This window comes from Cuculus canorus, chromosome 3 (assembly GCF_017976375.1).
Source record: "Cuculus canorus isolate bCucCan1 chromosome 3, bCucCan1.pri, whole genome shotgun sequence".
In the NCBI taxonomy this organism is placed as follows: Eukaryota; Metazoa; Chordata; class Aves; order Cuculiformes; family Cuculidae; genus Cuculus; species Cuculus canorus.
In genome coordinates, this window is record NC_071403.1 from 108,994,626 (window position 1) to 109,020,401 (window position 25,776).

Here is a 25,776-nt window from a genome sequence, read left to right on the forward strand (position 1 = left end):
TATTATAAGATGCTTCATCAGTCCAACATTTATATGGCAAAAATGGCATACACCAGTGCCACAGTATTAGATGGTACCTTTCCAGTTTCCAGCAAACTACACATATTTACCCCTTTCAAAAGCACTAAAATATCTAAAAAGTAGCTAGAACTAAATTTCACACATAAATGCTGTTGTTCACAGCCTACATAAAGGTATGTCTATGCCCAGTGTCACCTTTTCCAAGAGCCTGCTAAACCCACACAAACTGCATGAACACACCTGGTGGAGTAACAAGATGTGTTTCAACATAAATCTTCAGCGGATCTTTGTGCAAGTAATTTGCATGCATGCTTGCTAGGTGTCACTTACAATTCAAAAACTCTGACTGCAGCAACAAAGCAGAAGGAATATTTAATCATACTTAGAAAGAAAGGAAAGGCAAACCTACTACACTTTAAAATAGAAAGATGCTTGAAATATACTCTAAACAGCTAAGATGCAGATTTAAAATCCAAAGATGAAATATAGGTGTGAGGAAGAGGAAAAGGCCTCACAGAAACTGTGATTCTTTGGACTATGTTTTCTGAAAATACAATCCAACAGAGATTTGTCCCCCTTGACTGGTTTGGGTGCTTTCAGTCAGTGATGTCACAGAATCATGGAATGGTTTGGATTGGAAGAGGCCATGAAGGTCATCTAGTCCAATCCGCCTGCAGTGTGCAGGGACATCTTCACTTCAGTTAAGTTGCTCAGAGCCTCATTCAACCTGACCTTGAATATCCCCAGGGATGTGGCACCCACCACCTCTCTGGGCAACCTGTTCCAGTATTTCACCAACCTCAGAGAAGAAAAAAATCTTCCTAATAGCTAGTCCAAACTTCTCCTACACTGCAGGCTATTGCATCCCTGAGAAAGGATACAAGGTAGTACCACTGTGACCATCCCAATTCCTTCACCAGCACAGAATCCATGAATTATTGGAATTTGCAGTTTCAGAAAAGGAGAACAGAGCATAGACTACACAGACACAATGCCTCAAAGAACTATGACTAGCGTAAGGTAAATGTACTTTTCAGCAGGTATATTTACCCAGAAACAGAAATAACTAATGTCAGTCAGTCTTTGAATAGGAAGTCAGATGAGCTGCTCACACTCAAGCCAATTGTCACTCCTGAAATTATGCAAAAAAAATGCTATTTCAGAGCACAGCTTAACACAGACCACACCTCTGCAGTGATATGGTCTAATCTTTTGGATTAACCTCAGATGAAAGAATTGGTGCAATGCTCTGTATAGCTTGTGCCAGCTCAGATAGTACTAGAACGTCTTAAAAACACTGCCAGAGGAAGAGATGAAAGAGAGGGATATTCTTTGATAGACTGAGATTCTGGAAGACAAAAAAATACCAATCTGTTGAAGTAGAAGACTCAAGCTGCTTAGGTGATCCTGAAGTCACGGGCCAGCAGCATTCAGTATGCTTTCTTAGACTTGTGCAGGAGTCCAGCTGCCCTAGAATCTCGGGACAAGTTCTTACAGATGTTTTAGGACGGGCCTGCATGTGGATGCACACCCTGCAAAATTCTCCTGGGGCATCCTGAAAAATCCACTGCTACAGGAGAATCCAAAAGCATCCCTGACTGCCACCCTTCGGTATTTTATTTCCTTTATAGGCTAATGAACCTCTCTATCACCCCAAGATCCTGCAAATCACAGAGAATAATTTTTAGAAGTGATTGCTTGAAATCTCTGTGTAGTTCGCAAAAATAGCTGAGAATAACTAAATTCTGAATTTTTTGCTGCGATTACTTCAAAATTTGAAGAGAAATGTTCAGAAAACACTCTATTTTCCCCCCTTTTTTCTTTTAAATGAGAATGAGAGAGTACCACATCCAAATAAGAATGTGATATTCCCCGTATTAAACTCAATGACGATTCACAATAAGGGCTACTTTAAAGCCCAGTGATAGATGTAAAGTCAGTGTCCTAGTACCAGGGCAGCCCCTCAGAGGGGGAAAAAAAAACCAAAACATGATGAAAAAATACATTATAAACAATGTCCCTAACTGGATACAAAGTGTCTTTTAAAACCAACCAAAATGGCTAAACAGTGAAGAAATTTGGAAGTCAGAAGCAGTAGCTAGAAGATTTAGGAAAAGCTAAGGTATGACTAGGTTGTCACACGCTTAAAGCTTCTGGACAGTGGGTACCACTCTGTCAAGCGCAGCCAGCACAAAGAGATAGGACAAAAGAAAAAAAGTATATGTAACTACATGGAATTCTTGTGTACCTACACTGCGAATATATGGGTAGTCACTTAAAAACTGAGGTCTACAGAGTCTCACTTTCTCTTATTCTCAGTTTGATTTATCTGTCACTTCTATACCTTCTCAGGAGCCTATTCTGACCATATTTTTACAACTCTGGGCCCTGTAGGGGAGAAAGTGAAAGTTCTTTGTCATTTTCGCTTGCAGGTTAAAATAACTCTTCAGTATCTGATGCTACTTCTAACACTGCATCATAACCACAAAGCAGGTTAAATAAAAAACCTCACTGGAGAAAAGGAAGCAATGGGACAAGCACACACGCCCCGAGCCTGCATGTTCCTAATTTGCCAAAGCAGTGCCTGCTCCCCTCCATATCATTTCCTACGCTTTCCAACCACTATACTCTCCCTCGGCATATGCACTCATTTCATTCAGAAAACAGCAGACTGCACAGGGAATTTACAAACCAAACATTGATCCCAGGAGAACTGAGGTTAAGGCGTAAAAGTGACAGTACTGAAAACCAAACTCTCATTTGGTTTTCTGCACCTGCTGAAATAACTTTACACTTCAGAAAATCTTGACAGGAAATTCACTTATTCTGCTCACTTCCCTCTTTCTCTCTCACTCTTTGTAACAGTTCGGGGTATTTGTATAAAAAAATCGAAGCAACAGTGCTTTTCTTGTGCTGGATGCTTATTCCTGACCTGAAACTGCAATTGCCTGCTCTGGTGCACAAACTATACCATCTTTAACTTAACAACTGAAGGCAAAGAAAACAATCTTATTTGCCTATGTCTTCTGATTTTACTTTTTTTACCAGATTATACCTGTTCTCCTACAGAAGGCAAGGATTTCCAAACAGTATCTACTAATATTTAACACCTCAATGTTCACAGCGGTATTTTTAACATACAAGACATCTCTTCATTAACTATATTTCTTTCCTGCTCTAAACAATGGACCTTAAGAATTTTAACACTTCTTCTATGATGTATGAGACTGACTGACCACATCCACTTCTCTTCTGCAGGGTTTGTAAAGTCAAAATAATAAGTTTTCTTCTAACTACACTAGAGCTTTCTTCTGGATTATTCTCAATAATCAAGAAATTAGATTATTCCTCCTAATAAATGAGGAAGGTGAAGCTTTACACTATCTGTAAACAATCTTCCTTTCAGTCAGGACTAGGTAGGTTCATAAGTAACTAAAGGCAGCTGAAGCTGTGAAATATCAAAAGAAGCAGCCCCCTCCTGCAATATACTCTGGGCACTTGCAGATTATATGGGTTTCAGAAGCAGCTGACAAAAATCAGAGAAGAAATACCTGTTTAGAGTTACTATGAACACAGGCACTGACTTTTGCTCAGGAACCCCCTGCAGCACAACTTGCTAGAGGCTGGAGGAGCATTCCAGAGAAGCATCAATACATGCTTGCCCTCTTACCCCCATTCCCTAGGCATTCACTGGGCTTTGATCTCACCCAATACAGCCATTCCCACGTTCTTACTGTTTCACACACTTGAACCCCCATCTGTGGAGGACCATACCTGTCACTCAGGTTATCAATTGGTGAGCCCAGTCTATCAGGCAGCCTCCTTCGCTCTGGTGTGCCAATGCAATACCGGTCATTACCAACAGTAATCCGCAAACTCTGTTCCAGTGAAGACTCAGAGCGGAGACTCGGTGAACGTCTCTGTGAATTGAAGAAAGAGTGCAAGCCCATCAATCAGGGAATTTTAACCACAGCTCCAGAGAGGCAAGTGACTCTGGTCTGTTTAACATACGAGACTTGGGGTGAAAGGATCAATTAAAAAAAAAAAAAAAATCAAACTAGAAGAACAATTGTTCCAAATATTGCAATTGTCTTTGGTTACTAAAGAAATCGGAGGGTATTGACTGCATTTAATTTCTCACCCCAGCTGCCAATAACATGTTCTATATTTACATTACCTAGAAGGGAAATTGTCAACTCAAAAATACATTTCATAAAGCAACACTTTGGAAGGTGGAAAAAACAGAGAGAAGTTCAAGAAGTCCCAGATTTGCTGCTGTCCTACTTTCTTTGTAGAGGAGAAGCAGCTAAACAAACATTGCATGAGAAAACAGTGCCAGGAATTTCTTAATAAAAGTGTCTGGATTTCTGGCCCTTTCTAGCTTTAGTAACAACACGAACCAGAGTATAAACCAGAGTAAACAAAGATTTTCCTAGCAGTGATGTTTTCAACAGTTTTCCTCACTTCACGCTGCTTTCAGCAGGTTAAGTACAACACAACAGTAAAATGATCATTGACCATAGAAATATCTTCTGTAATAGAGTTCCTATTATCATTATTTATTATTGGTAGAGCTAAACCAGAGCTAAGTAAAGTTGCCTTTGAAAAAAATCACAGTAGAGAAGGTCTGAGCTAACTGCCTCTGCACAGACCTTCCTTTGGACACATATTCAATACAGAATATGACGTTACTGGTAAGTTATGCTTAATTAGCTGCGCCTCACATCTTTCCAGAATATGGCACTAGAATACAGGAATGATCAAAGTAAGGAGAGTTCCATAAAAACAGATGAGACTGCCTGAAGACAGAGATAACTTGATTTACTTTTTCAAACCAACATGGTTTATGTTCTGCTTAACAGGAAGCAATGAACCAACTTCAGTTCTGCTAAACCAGTCATGCACTGCATATTGGTTTTACTGCTGAAAACTGGAGTAGTAAGCAGCAGGTGCACTATGTTGTCTGCATCCATCCTGAGAAGATGCAGCAGATTCAGCTCAATTCTCCAAGAGACCAAAAGAACAGTATATAATCTCCAATAAGAAAGCAAAGGAATACCCTCACAAATTTGCCTGAATAGAATTTACTTGCAGCACAAATCTACACCAGAATCTATTGTGCACACGATTTTGTTCCAAGGTAACATATTAATGGTTTAAGTTTTGCTCCATTAATCTGAATCCCAGCATTTATCAGAATACGTCTTATTTACTTTGTAACATCAACTGTGCTGAATAGTACAACATGATCCGGCAACAGCCTGGGTGACATACAGCATACTCAAGCTGCATGTATGTCATACAAACACACTCCAAAGGCTCAGGTGTGCCCAGTGTAACACTGAATTTTGAGGGCTGCCTCAAGAAGCGATTATTTTGAAGGGCATCATCTTGTCATTGGCCTGTTGGCAAGTTGGACACATACATGACAACTGTCTCCAGGAACTGGAGACAGAGAAGTGGCAATTACATCTCAGAACAAATTTCCAGGCAAAAGAAAGAAACAGTTTACATTTAGAAAGTTTGGGATGTATGGATTTCCTATGACTGCCACAGAGACAGCCCAGAGACAGCAGTTACAGGGGTAAATATTTAATTTCACAATTATTTTTTTTTTCAGTTTGAGAAATTCCACTTTTAAAAGCTTTTGCTTTAACAGCTTTTTCATTTGGAGCACCGAACACCACCACCAGTCCTGCCTATGCACTGCATTTTTTTTCCTTCCTTCCTGAGATGATGTCTAAACCAGTTACCACTGCCATATTATTGCACAGGTTGCATACCAACTCTTCATTTCACCTTTCTCTGTTGACCCAGCATACTCCAGTCCTCTAATTTCAGCCAATTTTCTTAGAAAAAAGCAAAGAAGCTGAGAAGAACTTTAAGAAGAACAACGACACAGATTAGCAGGAACAAATAAAAGTAGCATGTGTCAACCTTGCAAGAATAAATAAAGTCCACCAAAACCTCTCATGGTACAACCTTGACCTTCTCCTCCTCAATTACATTTTTCAGTATCGCCCCAAACATTTGCTGTCACTCCATGCTCTTACAATTCCCACAAAGTTTTCCCCAGCTACTAAGAAACTAACTCCATCCATACTTACAGTGTCCAATACACAGCTCCACTGGCAGTCAGCATCTCAGTTATGCATGGGAAAATGGGCAACGATGCTGATAACCTGGGGGGAATGCATGCACTCTATCTTAAAAAAAAAAAAGAAGACCTAAACCAAACTAAACAATTCCCAGAATCAAGAAAAGGGAATAAGAAATCTCTTAAAGCTGCTCCTTCCATATTCCAATTCATATGAAGGGGAAGGGACAATAAGTTAAGGACTTGCACTCAAAACTTTTCTGCATTTCAACCGCACGCCCTTATACCATCAATGTCCTTGTTCCACATCCTACCTATTTCACCCTTATGCATACACTCCCCTCTTCCAAGCTCTCCTTGTTGGAGCTTAAATTCCTCTTAGTCTTCTGTCAAAATCCATCTCCTTTCAGTGACAGGTCTAAAACGCCATTTACACATTTGTGTAACTCTCCATATTTCCACACTTCGTATTCTCAAACTTCTGGAGAGAGGGGCTTAAGTTGTATAAATCTGAAAACTTTATCTGATCATGCTGACCCAACACATCTACTGTCTGCTTTGTTTTGATCCATTTAGTTTCACTGCTGGAAAACATCAGCACGACCTCAGCTTTTTTCTTTCTCTAATTAATGCTACTTTGGTAAACAGTATTCTAAAAAGTAAAATCGGCCCGTGGATGTAATTTATGCTTCATAAGGTCACTTATAAAGCAGAAGTAGTGTTAGTCAAACATTTTTTGGTGGATAAAAACTTCCATGTAAAAAATGAGCACAATATATACTTTAAGAATTACTTACACCAGGCTTTAGCATATGCAAGAGATGGCACAATACAGGTTAAAAAGCTATATTTAATTGCCTCTTACTATGAAAGCTGCTTCTTAAAGAAAGGTTTTCCTTAAATGCAGTAATATTCTTGTAAATAAACAAAAAAATCTATTTGGCTCAGCAGTTCAGCACTAGCTAACTTGCTGAAGTCTTATTTCTAGGGTTAATAATTTTTCAGTCCTTCTTCTCTGAAATTAGAATAGGCAAGAAAAACATCAAGAACCTGCAACAATTTGCTGAGATGATCACTGCAACTTGAGCCGGAAGGGTTCAAAATAACACTAGAAGAATAGCGTTTGACAAGAATAACGTTTGAGTAAAGTGCGGAGGTTTTATGGAGTTTATTTTTTCCCTCTAAAGGGAGTGTGGGAGGTTTTGAGTCAAAAATTCCTAGTTCAAATTTCCCCAAGTCTGCACTGCCAGTATATTCAGCATTGAAAATTTTATTACAGCCAGCACAGGTTCACCGACTACGATGGATGCAGTGAAAAGGCAGACTGAGCAATGGTGAAATCAGTTTAAGAAAGTTCTGCTCCTGTATTCCAGTTTGTTATCCCCTCAGTTGTGACCATGCAACTGTCCATCAAGCCACTACACGAAATGACGTGAATCAGATGAAAAATTATCTTTTTTAAAAAATTACTTATTTTCAACCTGGGTCTTACCAGCAATGCAATTGGCAGGGCTATCCCACAACCGACTTATAAGACTGAGCTAACACTGAAATACAGCCTAAAAACAAATGGCCAGAGGCAAGCTTCTCAGTCTGGCTCGACTTAACTGTCAAATGCAACATTATCTTCTCCACTTAACTGCTAAATACAGCATTATCTTCCTGTACCTTCAGGACAGCTCACCTTTAAATAACAAATAGCACCGACAGCTGAATTTTAACTCCATTACAATCATCTGTGATCTCTTGTACAGCTCCAGCTCCAAAGAAATCCAGTAATAACCTATGCCACCATGAGAAAGGGCAATCCCCATTCTCTCTTGGGGTCCCATCATGCAAGAAACGATAGAGGCAATATTTTTTTATTGGACTGACTTTCAGCCACACTGTTTCCTCAGATCACCTCACCCTACAACCTCACAAATACAAGCGTGAACACAAGGAAGTGGGACAGAATATACTGCAGAACAAGAGGAAAAAGTGAGTGTACTGTTCTTTTTAATGGCATACACGCTGGATTGAGTGACCATGGAACCACTGCCTAAAATATTCCAATATGGAAATCTCATCTTTCAGCAAAATACAAACACGCAGTGAACCTATGACATATGACAGGTAACAGTTATCAGACAAAACAACCCTTGCACTAAAGAGTAACAAGAGGAAACCTAAGTCAGCGAACGACATTTGCTCAAAAAGAAGTGCTTTATAACATTACTTCTAAAGGAAAAGTAGTGTTGGTCAAACACCTTTTTGTGGACAAAAACATGCCATACACTTTGGTTTAGTACGAATGAAGGCGTCTGCACCCAAGGTGGTATCATTTCAGATGCCAAATCAGAGTTTCACACGCTCAAATCAGGTTGTGCCAAGACCGAGCGAGAAGACTGAAACACCTTGTACACAGCTCCAACTACAAAGCAGTGCCTATCAAAGAATACCTCAGAGACATAAATCTGTAACACAGCCTCCTTTGTACACCCACGACAGCAGGAAGAACCCAAACCACTCATTCGGTGGTTCAAATTTCTAGTTCAAATTATCCTATTAAAAAAAGTTATCTCCCCATAAATTAAACCAATATTTACACAATAACACAAACCAGTGTCAAACAGGGGAAAGCAACTAATTACAGCCTTCGCAAAAGACAGCACGATCTTTAAGCCTTATCTAAAATGGCTCAGGCTGATAAGAGGGAAATAAAAATGTAACGGAAATCTGAAGGAAAAACTTTACTTAATTTTGAAATAGATTACTACTTCTTCTCTAAGATAAAAGAAGATTCCTAAAGCAGATTCTTTTCTTTAAAAAAGAGAAGAATCATAGAATAATTAGGTTGGAAAAGACCTTGAGATCATGAATTCCAACCATATATGTCCACTACCTAATACCTCTTCATCTCTGAGAAACAGGTCCCTTACAGCGAAGAGGAATCAATTATTTTATTTCTTCTTCTCTAAGAGGAAGAAAAGATAGAAGAAGATTCTTAGAGAAGACTCTTCTATTTCTTCTTCTCTAAGAAGAAATAGCTCCTCTTAAGAAGAGAAGAAGAGGAAATGTCTCTTCTCTAAGGAACAGGTCCGCCAGAAGGGACAGGAATCAATTATTTTATTTCTTCTTTAAGAAGATAGAAGAAGATTCTTAAAGAAGATTCTTCTATTTCTTCTTCTCTAAGAAATCTCTCTTCTTAAGAAGAGAAGAAGCAACAGCTCTTCTTAACAAGAAGATATATCTCATCTTCTCGAAGGAACAGGTCCCTTACAGGGAACAGGAATCAATTATCTTATTTCTTCTTTAGGAAGCAGAAATCCCTCCTCTAGGGGAGGCAGCATAAATCTCTCTTCTCTAGGGAAAGAAGCAGAAATATTTCTTCTTCTGTAGGAAAAGAAGCAGAAATATCTTTTTGTTCTCTAAGAAAATAAGAAATATAGAGAAGAGAGGACAGCAGAAGATCCTTAGAGAGTCTTAGAGAAGAAGATTCTTCTACTTCTCCTCTGAGAAGCAGGAATCTGTCTTCTCCCCGAGGCACGGGTGGCCCCACGGCCGCAGGACTCTTCCCCCCTCACCGCGCCCGGGCCGGTCCCCGCCACCCCCCGGCGGGACTCACTCACCCTGGTGCCATCGCCGTGCTCGGCGGCGCGGCGGGCGCGGGGCGCGGCGGGCGCCGGGGTGTCGGGCAGCCTGCGGGCGCGGTGCGGGGACGGCGAGCGGCGGGCAGCGCCGCGGTGCCCGGACGGGGAGCGGTGGCGGCGGGGCGGCGAGGCGGCGGCGGCGGCGGAGGAGGAAGAGGAGGAGGAGGTGGAAGAAGGAGGAGGCGGAGGGGGAGCCCGGCCGCGTCCCGGCGCCGCCGCTGTGCTGGAGCGGGGGGCGCGGGACCCCGAGGAGGAGCTGCCGTCTTTTAGCCGGTGCGAGGAGGAGGACGACGAGGAGGGCCCGGCGCGGCCGCTGCTGGAGCGGTACATCATGATGGTGATGATGATGATGATAGCGATGGCGGCACCGCGGGGGGGGGGGGTCCCCGCGGGCGCCCCGGATCCCTCTGACCCGCCCCCCCTCCTCCTCTTCCCCCTCCCGCCCCCGAGCGCGCTCCCGAGCCAGGCACTGCCCCCCCCCCCACACCTTCCGTGCGCGGGAGGGGAGGGGGCGTGGCGAGCTCGGGCCGGAAGCGTTGCTTGGGGGACGCCCGCATAAAATGGCGGCCGGCCGGCGCGTATGGGTCACGTGGCTGCAGCGGGGGGGGGGGGGGGGGGGGGGGGGGGTAGTTGGTGTTGCTGCTGGCGCGGGAGCCGTGCGTCCCTGCATCCTTTTCTCTTCCCTCCCTTCCCTCCACTTCTTCCTGCTGCTGCTCCCCGGTGGGGATACGCTGGGGTGAGCGTAGGTGGCTGCTCCAGCCGGTTTGCCTCGCCCCCGGGGCTTCCCGCTGCTCACGGAGGCTGAGCCCGAGCCGGGGGGGACACTCCCTCTTGCTGGAGCCCGAGGTGCTCGCGGTGGCAGCTGTGCAAAAGTCGGTTACTATTAGAAAAAGTGGAGTGGTTTCAATTGAAGCTGAAGTTTTCGTCAAAGTATTTTTTGGAGGTCGAATGGAACGTCTCTCTGATAGCATGGGGGTTTTTTTATAGCCTGTATTTTTGTTGTTTCTTTATGTTTCTGTTTGGTTTTTTTGTTTCAAATGGTGTTTTTCCAGACTCTGTTATGCTCTTTGTTCTTCTGGAGAAGATAAAAGTCTTGTATGAAGCATGATCTGTGCTGAACAGATGTGTCTTGTGTAATCACCTGTTTACGGCCTTTCCCCATCTCAAATGCAATGTCAGACAGAGCTGGCTCCAAATTAGTAAGAGATTTGGCTGTTGTGAGGTTCATAATAACGTTAAGATTAGTCCTCGGAAAGTAATAAGATATGCATAAGACGTATGGGAAAACTTATACACGTGCATGTAAGTGGGAAATGTATTCTGTAACCAGCTCTTGTATCCTTGATTGATGGAGGTTGCTCCCTCGTGTTGCCCAGCCCTGATTAAAGGATGCTTGCTTAATAAAACTCCAAAATGAGTGTTAAGAGAGTTTATTTGCCAGTATTTTCAGTAGCAGCCTCCAGGCCAAAGCCAAAAGCAAAAGGGCTTTGGGGTTCTGGGGTTCCCCCCCCAGTGCTGTGGAGCTTGTTAGTATGGGTGTTCTCCTTAAGCAGAAACACGTTCAAGAGGCTGCTCCATGAGATGAGGCTGAGCCAGTAGTTCAGCAAATTTCTGAACATATTTTCTTGCGGGGATGATGTGATATGGTGTGATATGATATGAAGGAATAACTTCTTGCCTCTTCACCTGAGCATCCCACTGCTGACTGCTTAGCAAGTGAGGATGGCAATTTTGATTCTCATGATGAAATGTTTCTGCTATTTCATGATGGGGGCTGCCCTCTGTGAGGAGGAGGAAGAGTGTTTTCAATTAACTGAAATGAGCTATCAGCAGAAAAAAATGCAGAGAAATGACGGTTCTGATTAAACTCTCAGTTTCCCAAGCTCCTGAGCTTTTATATCTTGTTTAGAAGTTAGAAGAAGTTTCATGCATTAGATTTGTATTTTATCATTAGCTAAGTGACATGTGAGGGGTTGCATTTGAAGACCCAGTCATTTTTTGCAGCTTTGCATAATATTCTCCTGTGTTTCGGGGGGAATGTATTTGCTAGAATGTAAGGCATGTTTGAAACATGCTACTTATAGCAACAGCAACTCAAAGAGCAGCAGGCCTGATGGGTGGGGGTCGGGCTGATACTGTAATAAATTATTTCTGCTGGGAGTGGTTCGGTATAATTGTGTATTAAAACTGTTTACCCCACCTTTACATTTTCTGAGTGAGCGCACCATTGCACAGGCTCAGGAAATACGCTTGGCTATGCCCATCATCAAAACAAGCATAAGCTATATATAGAGTATCTTATTTTCCGTTACCATTGTCCAATCCTCTCCCTTCTCTCCTCGATTTGATAATGTTAATCAGCGACCTTAATTCAATTACAACTATCCTGGCATAAGAATCTCATCTTTGAGGATGCTTGGCAAACTGCAGATCTGCTTCTGGTGGGAACAAAAAACAATATAACTATGGAGGGGAGGCAATGGATACTCAACTTGTTTCAAGTAATACCCTAAGCAGCAGAGGCAGCAGTTTAGCAGGAATTTCCCAACTAGTTTCACATTGTAGATAACATCCAAGTAGTATACAGGAATATATTTTTATCCCAAATGTCTCTTCATGCACTAGTGCTGGGAGTCTGTGTCAAGTGCTCAGTTTCACCAACTGAAATAAGCAAAAACAGGGTAGTAAGAGGGAGAAGATGAGCTTGTTTAGTTTTGGATGTCTCTTCCATGCTGTTGCTTTCTTTACATCTGTTTTAAAAAATGGTTTTAAACCACAGTTTGGTGTCAAAACAGTTGAGTAAAAAGCCACAAATCCAAGAAACCCAGACAATTATTTTATTTTCCTGTCAGTTTATATAAAGTTATGCGTATAACATCTAAAAGCTTTGCAAAATGCCAGAACAGGAAAATACGTTCTAACTTCTTTTTGTCTTCTATCTGAAGGTCTACAGATGTCTCGGTGGTTTCTGGCATGGATTTCAGTGGTATTTGGAAAGTGAGGGAATCCAGATACCAATAGCTAATCAGAAATTTCATTAGAACTTCTATCTCTACACCAGTATAAGTAAACACTCAAGGGAGGAATGGTAAAAAAGCAAATGATACTTGTGGTGTTCAGAAGAGGAAAATTCCATTTGTGGAGGAAAAATACTTGACTGACTAGTGCTCATTAGCATTTTGTAGCACCCTGTCATCTTACTGAGCAATTACAATTACAACTTATAAACTCACTCTGTACTAATCGTGGTGTCTTCTTTCAATCACATGATTTGCTGAGTTAAGGTTTTTAAAGGAATCGAACACCTGTAGTTGGATTCGCTTAATTATTCTTAAAATCAGCACTAAAATTTGGACCTGATGGTGCAGAGCAAATTTTTTTTTGCAGCAGCACCTCTTTGCAAGAGGAAGTGCTGCAGTTTGTTTCAGGGATTAAAAAAAGTCAGACAAGGTCCTTATCTGCTTTGCAGAGGTTTTTGTGATACTCTGTGCCTGGTGCTCCAGACTCTTACTGGACAAAGGAGGTGCCAGTCGGTCTGCTCTGCTACAAGTTCAGCTCCCAAACTCCTCTTTGGAATTCCAAAGCTCATCTTCAAACTTACAATTAGCTGCTGCTTGGAGAGAATTTATCTAATTGGATGCTGAGGGCAGTGTTGGGGTAATAAGATATCTCTGAATTCTCATTAGGCCTCAAATAAGCCAGTCACGGGAGCAAATGGCATTGAGAAAGAAAAGAACATAATGAGAAAAGCTAGCAGTCCTTAGTATGAAGAAGTAAACACAAATGAAAATTGAAGTTAAATCAGGTTAGACCATTAGGTTAAAAAGCAGTACAGTAACAAAGGAAAAAAAGTAAGACCTTAATTGTAATTGTTTACCCACTTAGGACCAAGTGAAGACTAGATACAGGTGTGTGAGATGACCATACAGCGCTCGAATGTTAAAAGGCGAAGTTGCTGCTAAGAGCAATGACGATTTCTGTGTTTTTATGACGAAATGAGTTCTCATGACAAGGTGCAGTGGAAGATATTGCTCTGTCTTCTGAACTTTGCATTATTTCTTCCTCTGGAAAACAGGGCAAAAGATGTATGTTATGTCTTCATATCCAGGCAGAGCAGCCTGTTCATGAAAAGTTTTGGACTGAGCTAAGTAATCAAGCCGTCCTTGGTCACGATGTCATGAAATTTGAGGATGGTTCAGCTGATAACAGAGCCCTGACTGAGACCGCAGAAAAAGCATCCAAATAAACAATTGCTTTCAGAGACTATTACATCTATAATTAAAAGCTTCATATTTCTGGATTAAAGGCTTGTCTACGCTGGCTGCTGTTTCAGCTCAGTAGTTACTTTTAGCTGGGAAGTGCCATGGGCCTGCAGTTTACACTCCTTCCCTGACTCAGAATCCTGGGAGGGGTATTAAGTAATCTGTTACAAAATAAACTTGTCAGAGAAAAGGGGGGGGGGGGCAGCCTCCCTTTCCCAGATAGCTCTTCCTCTCTGTGGGTGGGAGAGCACTGAAAAAATGGATAATCAAAAATGAATAAAATCTGGCCTGCATTGGCCTGTGGGGTGGATTAAATTAAACCTGATGTTGGGGGGTTTTTTCCATTTTGAATGCTCTGATTTTTGTGGGTTTTTTTTAATAAATGTCACTTGTCTGATTATTTGTAGTGCATAAAGTACTTTGTAAAAACTATACCCACAAGCCTGTACTCCATAGGGTGCATATCTTAAATCCATCGAGTACATAGCAGTAAATGTCACAGGCAACAATATTCGGGAGAAGGGGAACTAGCCAAAAAGAGGCATGAAGAGGAGGAAAGTCTATTTAGATTCATGCCTTGCTCCTGTTTACGTGTATTTATGTGGAAGAGGCACCAGTGATTCAGATCAGTTGGGGTCGATTTGGGTTTTTTAATACCCTCTATGTTTTCCCATATGTGTGTAGATGGTGGTGTCTGGAGCAAAAAGGGATCCATCGCATCTGAGAACTGTCCGTCTTTCTGTTGGACTGGAGAAGTTTGTGGGTTTGAAGATGAAGACCTTAGGAGAGATGAACAAGCAGAGCACAGCACGTGAAAAAGGAGAATGCTAGGATGCGATGTGGCTGAAATGGAAAAGCTCTGAGAGGGATTAGCTCAGGGGAGAGAGGATGGTGTTTGTCCTGATACCTGAGAACTCCTCTGGTGTCTTATTAAGTCAAGGGGAAGTGCTGGTCTCTTTGTTTTGTTTGGAAATAAGTAAGACATCAGAACCATGAAATCTGAAAGTTTCACTTTTGCAGCTCATGCTTTAGCCTCACACATTCCTTGTTTGCTGTCTTAAGAGTTCATTACTTTCACAACATTGCTTCCTTGAGTGGAGAAGACATAAAACTTCTATTATAAAGGCCTATGGAAGAAATATTGTTCTAGAAGCCTTTGTATGACCTGTAGGGAAAAAGAGCAGACTGGCCCAATACACGCAGTGTGCATGACCAATAGCTGGCTTGGTTATGAATAGGCAGCCTTGTAGCTATGACACACTGGCAAAGATTGCTCTCAGGGCTGTGAGAAATCAGAATCCTCAGAGACAACAATTAAACAAGGAATGGTATGTATTTATACACATTTAGGAAAACTGCACTCTTCCTGCTCCTTGTAAGGAAACTGTGATTAGAGGGTACTGTAGTCGCCCAGCTTACTATTATCTCTGCTGTTTCACACTCCCTCAGCCACATTAGTCTCTTTTCCCAGACAGGAATGTTACTGATATTTTCCTTCCTCAGCACCCCACTGATAACACTTTGAAGCTTAGAGAATGCTTTATTTTATCTCTGATGAGCTGTGTATTGAAAGTAAAGTTTGCTGTCTATGATGAATTATTTACAAGGGCACTTTAATTTTCTCTGGCAAGAGAGCGTACTGAAGTATCTGGAGCATCTCCTATAAATCCACCAGTAGCAGGTAAAAATGCCAGGCAGTGTGATAATGCTTCATGCACACTCCTGTTCTATATAACTGTCTGGAGGGGATGAGGCTGGATGTACTCTCAGGTTTGTTTTCTCAGCTGGAAACTCGCCTCCCCCAGTGTAATCTCTTCTTTCAGTAAAGACCAAGTGTTGTATTTGGGGATGCTGCTCTCCAAATCACAGGCTAGTAGCTTTCTTTGCTCGCTTCTTGCACTGGCTGAAAGTGTAAGGGAATATTAGGAGTGGGAGGGCATGTATAATGGTTTTTTTCTTGAACAGTGACATTCACCCATCGGGAAATAAATGAGCAAAACTTATTATTGCAAACAAGATATCTCCAGATGGCAGAAGGGTTGAAACTAGAAGACCTCTAAGGTCCCTTCCAAATGATTCTATGTATGTGTTTATGCTCTGGACAGACATAGTCACTGAGCACAATCAGGGTAAAATTGAGTGGATTTGTTTAGCTCGTGGTTGTATTTGGTTAACAGTGATGTGGATTTGTATGTGTGCTTAGTGTTACTGCACTAGGAGAGCTCTGGGTACGCTGCTCTGTCATAGGCAAAGTGCTGCCTGGGCAGTAGCTGCAGGTGGCGGCTTCTGGAAGCACAGTGGGCCATGAATATTCCCATGCCCGGTGTGTGCGGGTATAAAAATGTTCATGCTGTTCTAGCCACTATGGGCCAAATATGATAGGAGAAGGAGGGGAGGGGTGAATCAGACCAACGGGAAGGAGCTAGAGGAACATGAGGGGAAAATCACATTTGAGCGTGACCGGGAAACTGATTGTTAAGTTTGTTCTTAAATAGAAGACAACGTGTGGATGAGCTGCAGGTGTTTGATTCGTCTGCGGCGCCTCCTAATGTTGGCCTCGTGCTTGTGATAGAATCCCCGAACTCCCCCGCGTCCCTTTGAAGGCAGCCAGGCTGGAGCTGCTTGGGAAGAGAGGACACAACTCCCCGGCAGCCACTGTCGCCCGTCTGGGCTAACGCCCGCGTTTTCTTGCCCACCGGCCCCCGCCCTATAAATGCCTCTCTCGGTGCCCGCTCCCCATACCGGGCGAGAGGGGGCGTGGCTAGACGAGGGCCGGAGAGGAGTAGAGGCGTGGTCTGGAAGGGGGTGTGATCAGATAGATAGGGGCGTGGTGAAGGGGGCGTGATCGGGCATACAACGTGGGGGCGTGGCCACTTGAGGGGCGGGGTTGATTCGGGGGCGTGGTCAGGTGAAGAGGGGGCGTGAGCGGGAGACGTGAGGGGGCGTGGCCATTCGAGGGGCTGTTGGTCGGGGGCGTGGTAAAGGGGCGAGAGGGGCGTGGCGGGGAGAGGCGGGGACGTGGCCAGAGCAGAGGCGTGGTCCAGGGGAGGGGGTGTGGTCAGGCGAGGCCCTTTAGGGGGTGCGGCCAGAGGAGGGGCGGGGCCAATGGGAAGAAGGCGTGACCAGGCGCTTAACGGGCGTGGCCAGATGGGGAATGACCAAAGGAGGGGACGTAACCGGACGGGGCGTGGCCATCGGAGGGGCGTGGTCAGTGAGGCGCGGGGGGCGGGGTCTGGTGTCGCGCCCGTGGGTGTCTCGGGTTTCCCGCGCTCCTGTGGCGGGCGGTGCTGCGGCCGGGGGGCTGCCGTGACGGGTCCCGGTATCCCAACTCCCGTGCAGCTGTGCCCCGTCCCTGCGTGCCTAACCAGTGGCTCTCGGTCCGCTCCAAGCTGGAGACGGGTCGAGCTGGTGCGAACGGGACGCGAGGGCGGAGTCGTGCTGGTTCTCTTCTCCTGTGTAGCTTTTAGGTGCCTCCTGCTTCCCTGGATGGGCCCCAGCGTCCTCACGTGCCATCCAGAGGACGGTTAGCATTCCCCGCTGCTTTAAGGGGTGCCATTGTGGAAACTGACCTGAAGAGGGAAGAAATTGTTTACTGTATGTGTGGTGAGGCGCTGGAACAGGTTGCTCGGAGAAGTCAGATGCCCCATCCCTGGAGGTGTTCGAGGCCAGGTTGGATGGGGCATTGAGCAACCTAATCTGGTGGGAGGTTGGACCGGGATGGGCTTTAAGGTTCCTTCCAACCCAAACCGTTCTATGCTTATTGTCAAAATATTTCTCGGAGTGATCACTTAGAAAGGCAAACGCTTCCTGGTGTTAGTTTCAAAGGATAACCTGGCCGTGGGAAAAAAAAATCAGCCTGGAAATAAGCAGAAAGTTTCAAATTGCCAAAATGTGCAGATCCCAGGGTGATTTAAGGGGACAAACTATTTTAAGCTGGAGCTTGACTATATTGTAAAGTAGGTGATGAGATTGCAAGTGCGCAAGAGCAGGGCCTGGACTGTGTGACCCAGGAAGTTGCCTCTAGCCCTATGTTCATTTCTTATCACAATTCCCCTTGGACTGGGGCTGTACTTTCTTCATTTTGAACCTCATTCTGTTTTTTTCTTTTCTACCCTAGGAGCTCCTGTCTCTCACATTGAATTCCCAGCAAAGAATGGAGAACATCCTGGCTGGTTTGTGTGGGACCAGCCCAGAAGATCCACTCCCTGTGTGGGTTCATGGCAGCGTTGGCCATTGCTTTAATCAACTAACGTTAAATGTGATTCCTCATGTGATCCTTGCAGTGGTCAGTGCCTGCTTCCTTGGCACTCCAAGGTATGTCGACTAACTTGTCTGGCTCTTGATTATTATGCAGGGCTGGAGGTGTAGTGGAAAGGCTGGAAATGAGATCTCCCTATAGTGTACTGAATAAATAATTAGAGAAGAACATAATATTATAATGTTGTCCTGTTTGTCAGCATCTGTCCTAATTCAGAGTACTGTGTACAGCTCTGGTCGCTCCATTGCAGAAAGGAATCCAGAAAGAATAGAGAGGGTAATAAGCATAAAATCACAGAAAGTAATTCAGAAGAATTTCGGTGAATGGGAAGTCTTCTGGGGGAGGATATAAATCCAAGGTAACATGGAAGATGCATGTAAGGTAATGAGTTCAGAGAAACGAAAAATTGTTTTTCTGTTTACCCTCTTCTGAAATGCATAAGCATAGCAATGTTCACTGATATTGAAAGGCCATAAATGATAATGAAATGAGTGATATGAAATAATTTGTTGGACAATAGATTATGGACTTTAAATACACCACTTTGAAACCAACAATAAAAATAATGTTTCTAGACAAATACCACAAAAACAAGATAAATCAAGGATCAGAAACGTGACACAGGATTTGATCCTCCAGAATTCGTGTTAAAGAGATTAAATATGCCTTTTTTTTTTTTTTTTTTTAAATCCTCAGCTACTGGAGTCTGATTTGAACATAGTTTGCAAAAAATTTGTTTTAGGGAGATGCTATACTTTGGTAGCATCTGAATGTCTGGTGTTGATCAGATACTGGGCTATGTTGACCTGATGTAGTTTAGGAATGCCTAGTCTGAAGAAATGACATATCTAGGGAAGTGAATCCAGGGGGTTGAGTAAGGGTAAACAAAGGTAAAGGAGGCAGTAGAGGCAGAAGAAGGGAGAGTACTGACTGAGAGGTCATCTAATTTCAGCTGTAATTCATTTCTCTGCTCTTTCCTCCTGTAGGTCTGGGTCTGGCGTACCTTGCAGAACAGGCTGGGGATTCAGAATCACTGCCTCCTTCGTACTTGCAGGCCTATTCCTTGCTGATATCATCCCAGCCACCATTTCTCACCAGGAGCTTGGCCCTGTGTACCTGGAAGTGCTGGCAAATGGCATTGCCATCCTGACATGGCTCACACATGGCCTTGCTCTTCTCATGCTTTTCAGGTCCTTTCACAGTTCTACCAGGGGCCCTGTGGTCCTGGCTCTCCTCACTCTCTTACCACTACCTTCCTTCATCATCACGCTGGTGTGGTACTGCCAAAGCAGGACAGCTTGGTCTCCTGCACACCCTGCTGCCTCCTCCAGGTTTGCCATTCTCTGCCTTCAGCTGGCTTCTCTGCTTGTGTATATGATTGGCTACCTCTTACCCACCACTGGCAGGCAAGACTTCCTCTCCATCAATCGCTCCTGGCAACAAGACCAGCTCATCTCAGAGCCCGGCATCCCAGTTCCTGAGCAGCAGGGAGTGGCAGAAGATGGCGAGAGTTGGCTCTCACGCTTCTTTTATGTTTGGATGAACCCTCTTATGAAACGTGGCTATCAGTGGAAGCTGAACCAGCCACAGGATGTCTATGTGCTTCCTCACCAGCTCCAGGCTGCCAGAGTCTGTGATCGGTTCTACTCTTGCTGGCAGAAGAAAGCAGCTCTGCACCAAGTAGAGGAGGAGGAAACAGTGTCTCTTACTAGCCCAATCATTGCTGGAGGTGATGGGAGTAGCAGTGCCCTGGACAGCTCACATCATGCCCAGGAGGCCGTGCAACTCTTATCAGTCCTTCATGCGGCCTTTGGGCTTCGTTTCTACTCCCTCGGACTTCTCAGGCTGGCCAGCAGCCTGCTGGATTTCTCAGGTCCTCTGCTTCTGAACATGCTGGTGAACTTCATGGAGTCACGGCAGGAGCCCCTGAGCCATGGGGTGCTCTATGCGCTCGGGCTCTTTGCTGGCTCCTTCCTGGGTGCTCTTTTGCGGAACCAGTTCAACTATGAGGTGAACAAGGTGTCGCTGATGGTGCGGGCTGCTGTCATCTCTGCCATCTATCGGAAAGCTCTGCGTGTCAGCGGCACCAGCCTTGCCCGCTTCACTGTAGGGGAAATCGTCAACTTCATGAGCACAGACACCAGTAGGATGGTCAACTTCTGCCTCAGCTTCCATGAAGTGTGGAGCCTGCCTTTTCAGTTTTCCATTACCCTCTACCTTCTATACCAGCAAGTGGGGGTTGCCTTTCTTGGAGGCTTGGCCCTGGCATTACTGCTTGTGCCCATCAACAAGGTCATAGCCAACCGCATCATGATGAGCAATAAGGAGATGCTGAAACACAAGGACTCACGGGTCAAGGTAAGGGACAGCTTTTGGCTCCCTTAAGTTTGTTGCTATATTTTCTCCCTGTTTTTCCCTAGAACATTGGCTTTTTGGCTGCTTGCCGTGATCCCAAGCAGATTAATTGTATCACAGCTGTTGGGAAAATGGCGAGGGGGGTGCACACATGCACACATACTTGGTTCAAAAGTGTTTCAGGGTGATGCAGTTTCACCACCGACAAGATAATGAATGTCTATTGCTCATCTTGCCCCCTGGGGTAATTCAGGTTCCCTGTCAGGTTTCTTTTCTGTATGTAGTAGATAAGGTAGGTATTCTGATTATTACCTCTAGTGATGCTTCTAACCTATCACTCGCGTAATGCTATCAATGATGAGGCGGCTTGCAGTTTGTCAGAAGCAATGATTACAGATATAGTAGGTTTATATCTACTGTGGCACCCTCAGTCATCTTTTCCACTGTTTTCTGCATATTTGTGGTGTTGTCTCTCTCCTTGCCACATCAAATGTTTGATTGTTTTGTGAGGGGACAGCATTTTCATTCGCTATTTCCATCATGCTTTGGAAGCATGAAACATAAGTCAGCTCCATGGCAGACCTGTTGGGAGCTTTAACAATAATTCTCTTGATGATAGAAGGTGCATCTAGTTCTATGGGGTATGCTGGAACTTCTCCAACTACTGCAAGACTGGTTTGCTGAATAAACGCTCACATTTTAGTATTCTTTAATCTTAGGCACAGACACATCTTAGCTTGCTCTGCACAGGCTGACCTGAGAGCAGGAGAGAGAGGGCAGCATGCTACAGGGACACCTGAGCTGCTGGATGTGAGCCAGGCAGGCTCTGGATAGCGTAGCTGTGTGGTGGCAGAACCAGGCCTGAGAGTCAAGTGGTACTATCTCAAGGGTCTGTCAGGCTAATGTAGTTAAATGGCATCCAAGCTGGAGCTAGTAATTCCGCATGTCGCTTCACCTATATTGCACATCCTTCAGATGGGAAACAGTGTAATGTTTTGCTGTTTTGTGAGCCATACACAGCACAAATGGTGGAGGAAGCTGGTGGAATAAGTGAGGGCAAAGTTCCCCAGTAGATGCCTCCTGAGTTTGTCTTTGTTAGCAATAAATGGTTCCTGATATCTCTAGCCTGTCCCTTAGTAGGAGGCTACTGCAAATCTGGCCTGAGCCCAGATGCCTATCTGGCGTTTGGTGCATTAGGCTGGTACTAGTTGCTCCATGTGCTTTTCCTCTTTGCCTGCAGCTAATGACAGAATTCCTGTGTGGCATTCGTGTTATCAAGTTTTACACCTGGGAGAAGCACTTCAGCACCAGGATAAATGCCTGCCGGGCTAAAGAGCTGCAAAAGTTACAAGCCATCAAGTATTTGGATGCTCTATGTGTGTATCTGTGGGCAGCACTACCTATTGTTGTCTCCATTACCATCTTCATCACCTATGTCCTGTTGGGTCACCAGCTCACTGCTGCAAAGGTGAGTAGGTAACAGGGTGAGCTCCAGCCTTGTCTCATGCAGAGGACAACCTACAGTGGGGCTGTAGTCCTGAGGTGTCTGCTCTGGGAAATGAACCCAGTCTGTGCCTCCCTGCAGCATTTCAGGCTCTTACTGGTGAAGCTGTTTGGATACAAGATGCAAGGGAGGTACTGCCTCCAACTCATGGCTGCTTCCTTATCCATGCAGGTGTTCACAGCATTGGCCCTTGTCGGGATGCTCATTCTCCCTCTCAACAGCTTCCCATGGGTTTTGAATGGGACCTTGGAAGCCAAAGTTTCCCTGGATCGAATCCAGCGTTTCCTTGAACTCATGGACCAGGACCTGGAAGCTTATTACGCTCTAGGTAATGGTGAAAGGGTGCTGCTGGGACCCTGGGCAGGGGGCATTTGGAGCAGAGAGCTGAGGTATGAGGCCCAGGGGCAGTACTGGAGGGCAGTTAGCTGTCTCTCCATGATTCAAGACATTTGGTTGTCAGAGGCAGAGTGAAAGCACTTTGTGTGGAGATAAAGCTACAACATTCCTCTTTACCACCTGCAGGTTATTGCTTGTCCCCACAGAGCCCTGCTGTGTCCCTTTAGAAGAAGCTGCTCCCTCCTCTGTCCAAAGCTCCTCTGACTGAAGCCATCAACAGCCTTGTTTTAGCCTGGCAGAAAGGCTTGAATGGGTCCCCCTCTCCTGAGCCATCTCAGCTCCCTTTCTCTCTTTCCTTACCTTTAGCCAGCTCCCTGCCATTCTTTTACCTTCAACAATGATAAAACCAGGTTATTCGTACAGTGTCTCCCTGACAGCCCGTAAATCACCATGTGTGTCTGGTGGGAGCTGGAAGGGAAAGGTGGGAGGTATAAGTTTAAGAGCAACTCAGTAAGCAAGCATCTCATTCTGTGGTTGGTTCAAGGACATCATGGCAGGGCCCTGTCTGTGGTCTCATCCATGTGGGAATGAAGCTGATAGTATTTGTGATGGCAAGTGCCTTTCATTTTCTGTCCTTCTCATAGTAGTGCAATGCTGTGCTACTTTTCTCTTGCAGATAGCCCTTCAGATACTGCTACTGCCATGGAGATGCGTTGTGTAGCCTTCTCATGGGTCCCAGTTGAAGAGGAAAGCACCAAGCAGCCCTTATCCACAGACACTCTGCAGCTGCATATTGAGAACCTGTCAGTGAGAAAGGTGAGCAAGGATGCAGGAGTTAACAGAGAGGAATGACACCACAGATGCCAAATAATGGAGCAGAGTTGGCATGTTTTCGTGTTTTCCTTGTCTTATGAGTTGTGCATCGAAGTTATCTCTTGATCAAGAGGCACAGGGCACATATCACATCTATCAAAGCTGAAGAGTGCTGGAGGAGACGTGGCTTACAGCCAAGAGATGAACCGTCTCTCTCTGCTTTCCACCACTGCTGCAAGAGAGGACTGGGCAGGGAACACAGCTGGTCACCAGTGTTAACATTTTTTGCAGACTTGTGTCCTGCAATGTGAGGAGTCTGGTTTACCCAACAACCATACCCAACTCTGCTGCTGGTCCTGTGAGATAGTTCTAGCTTAAGGCAGCAGTCAGCTTTCTTACAGGCTATGTGCAGTTCAAGAAATCTGGATGAGCCACCCTGTATAAGTGCATCAATTTGCTCCTTTTCATTTCCCTTTGCAGGGGATGCTCCTGGGGGTTGTTGGAAAGGTTGGCTCTGGTAAAAGCTCTCTGCTTGCAGCCATCACTGGAGAGCTCATTAAGTAAGTAGCTTAAAGTCTCTTCTGGATAGCAGGCAGGAACAATCCAGTGCTATCCCTATTTCTAGGCCATCTTGATCTGCCAACAGTTTTCCTTTGTTGACCTTTCCACCTCCTTCTGGTGCGCTTGCAGACAGGGTGGACGAGTGCATGTTTGTGATCTGGAGCAAGGATTTGGTCTGGCTGCACAGGAGCCTTGGATACAGTTTACCACTGTCCGTGAGAACATCCTCTTTGGGCGGGAATATGATGCCAGGCTGTATGAGGAGGTGGTGGAGGCCTGTGCCCTCTCCGAGGACCTGAATGTGAGTTCCTAAACTGTGAAGCTGCCTGGGTATTCTTAGCTAGCTTTTGCATCCAGCCTAAGCTTCACGGGGAGCATTTCTCCTTCAGGCTGTAAACTGCTATTCCAATGTCCCAGTCATACAGCATTACTCTGATTACCAGTCACAGGCAATACCTGACCCCATGGTGTGAAATCACTGTGGTAGCACTTCAGATGAGGTTTCCTCTGCTGCTGAGCCAAAAGGTTGTGATCCTGGGCAAAGGAGATGTTCTTGCAGAGAACTGATGACTGCTGAGTTTTTCAGGTAGAACCTGTCAGCAGCCGATGCTTTTTTTTTTTTGATCAGAAGGAACTTGCCTGGGATGTGGAATGGTTTAGTCTGTGGTCTTCTTGTCAGTAATAAATATATTCTAGGTTTGAGGCTTATGGCTGTATTATTCTGTAAACTTGGCTGTTATATATGGTAGGAAGCTGGCCTTGTCCTCCTAGTTTATAACCTGGTGTCTGATTTTTCTGAGGTGTCAAGCACTATGAACTCCTGTTTGCTTTGGCAGAGCTATGAATACTCTCCAAAGGCAACATATTTTTTTTGAGAAGTAGTAGACTATGCTTATGCTACCAAATCAAGAGGAAGCTCTGTTGGTTTTACTGCTAAACTGTTTGGATGGGCCTTAGCATGATTTTGGTGCAGGCACAGCTCTTGCTCTCCCAGAAAATTCCCAGGTGCAATTTCAGAGTTACCTCAGAATTGAAGTTGCCTTAGTGGATGATTCAGATGTGGGTACCCTCTTCTGGAGTGTAAGAGATTTTAGTTGCATAAATGACAAACTTGCCAGTTGTCTACAGAACCAGTGAGTAGACGCTGGCTTTGCTTCATTTTTGGAAAGGTGTCACCCAAGGAATTACTGCCAAAGGTACACCAGTAGTTTCCTGACCATTCTAAATGGATTTTCTTGAATGTTTCAGATTTTACCAGCAGGTGACCAGACAGAGGTGGGTGAAAATGGTGTGACGCTCAGTGGGGGACAGAAGGCTCGAATAGCCCTAGCCAGAGCCGTTTACCAGGTAAATAGCAAAGCAGTCATGCTGTGGCAGATTGTGCCCAGTGCCAAGCCAGATGTACAGAAGCTGGAAGCTATAGCTGCCAGCTATACAGTATGCTCTGGCAGCATGTCTTAAACTGCATCATGCTGGCCTAAAGGTGCTGGCCTGTGCCACACAGAGGCACTTGCACTTTTCTGTACAGCACTGCCTGCTCTGTCAGGGTCGGGAGCTATATCCTTGTATTTTGTTTCTCCGCTCAGGAGAAAGATCTCTACCTCCTTGATGATCCTCTGGCTGCAGTTGATGCAAATGTAGCCAACCATCTTATGCAGAAGTGTGTTCTCGGAGTTCTCAAACACAAGACCAGGATCCTTTGCACCCATAGGACAGAGTTTCTGGAGAAAGCCGATGCTTTGTTGTTGATGGACAACGGCAGGATAGTTAAGACAGGTACACTGGTTGTCTTCTCAGACATTCATTTGAGCATTCATTTGGCTTCAGCAAAGATAGACATAACGGGGTAGTATTAACTGGTGGGAAAAGCAATTATAGGAGCCTGAGGACACTGCGTGTGAGAAAACGTGAGGTGGAAGGGAATCTGCTGATGCACA

General features: G+C 44.7%; 2 protein-coding genes across 6 annotated transcripts in view; one reads left to right on the forward strand and one right to left on the reverse strand.

Moving 5' to 3' along the window:
• ZNF318 (zinc finger protein 318) overlaps positions 1-10,087 on the reverse strand; it is a 27,714-nt gene extending 17,627 nt beyond the window's left edge. The window contains exons 1-2 of the mRNA XM_054061450.1: positions 9,730-10,087; positions 3,796-3,941 (exon numbers count right to left, since the gene is read on the reverse strand). Of these exons, the coding sequence (XP_053917425.1) occupies positions 3,796-3,941; positions 9,730-10,083 (500 nt within the window). The 5' untranslated portion in view covers positions 10,084-10,087. The remainder of the gene's footprint in view (positions 1-3,795; positions 3,942-9,729) is intronic.
• Positions 9,940-25,776, forward strand: part of ABCC10 (ATP binding cassette subfamily C member 10) — a 25,214-nt gene continuing 9,377 nt past the window's right edge. Inside the window, exons 1-10 of one of the 5 annotated variants that reach the window (XM_054061456.1) lie at positions 9,940-10,074; positions 18,130-18,326; positions 19,257-20,628; positions 21,866-22,093; positions 22,301-22,457; positions 23,142-23,281; positions 23,759-23,838; positions 23,969-24,140; positions 25,088-25,186; positions 25,426-25,615. In XM_054061456.1, the coding sequence (XP_053917431.1) occupies positions 18,166-18,326; positions 19,257-20,628; positions 21,866-22,093; positions 22,301-22,457; positions 23,142-23,281; positions 23,759-23,838; positions 23,969-24,140; positions 25,088-25,186; positions 25,426-25,615 (2,599 nt within the window). In that variant the 5' untranslated portion in view covers positions 9,940-10,074; positions 18,130-18,165. The other 4 variants (XM_054061453.1, XM_054061452.1, XM_054061454.1 and 1 more) reach the window with 4 other exon arrangements.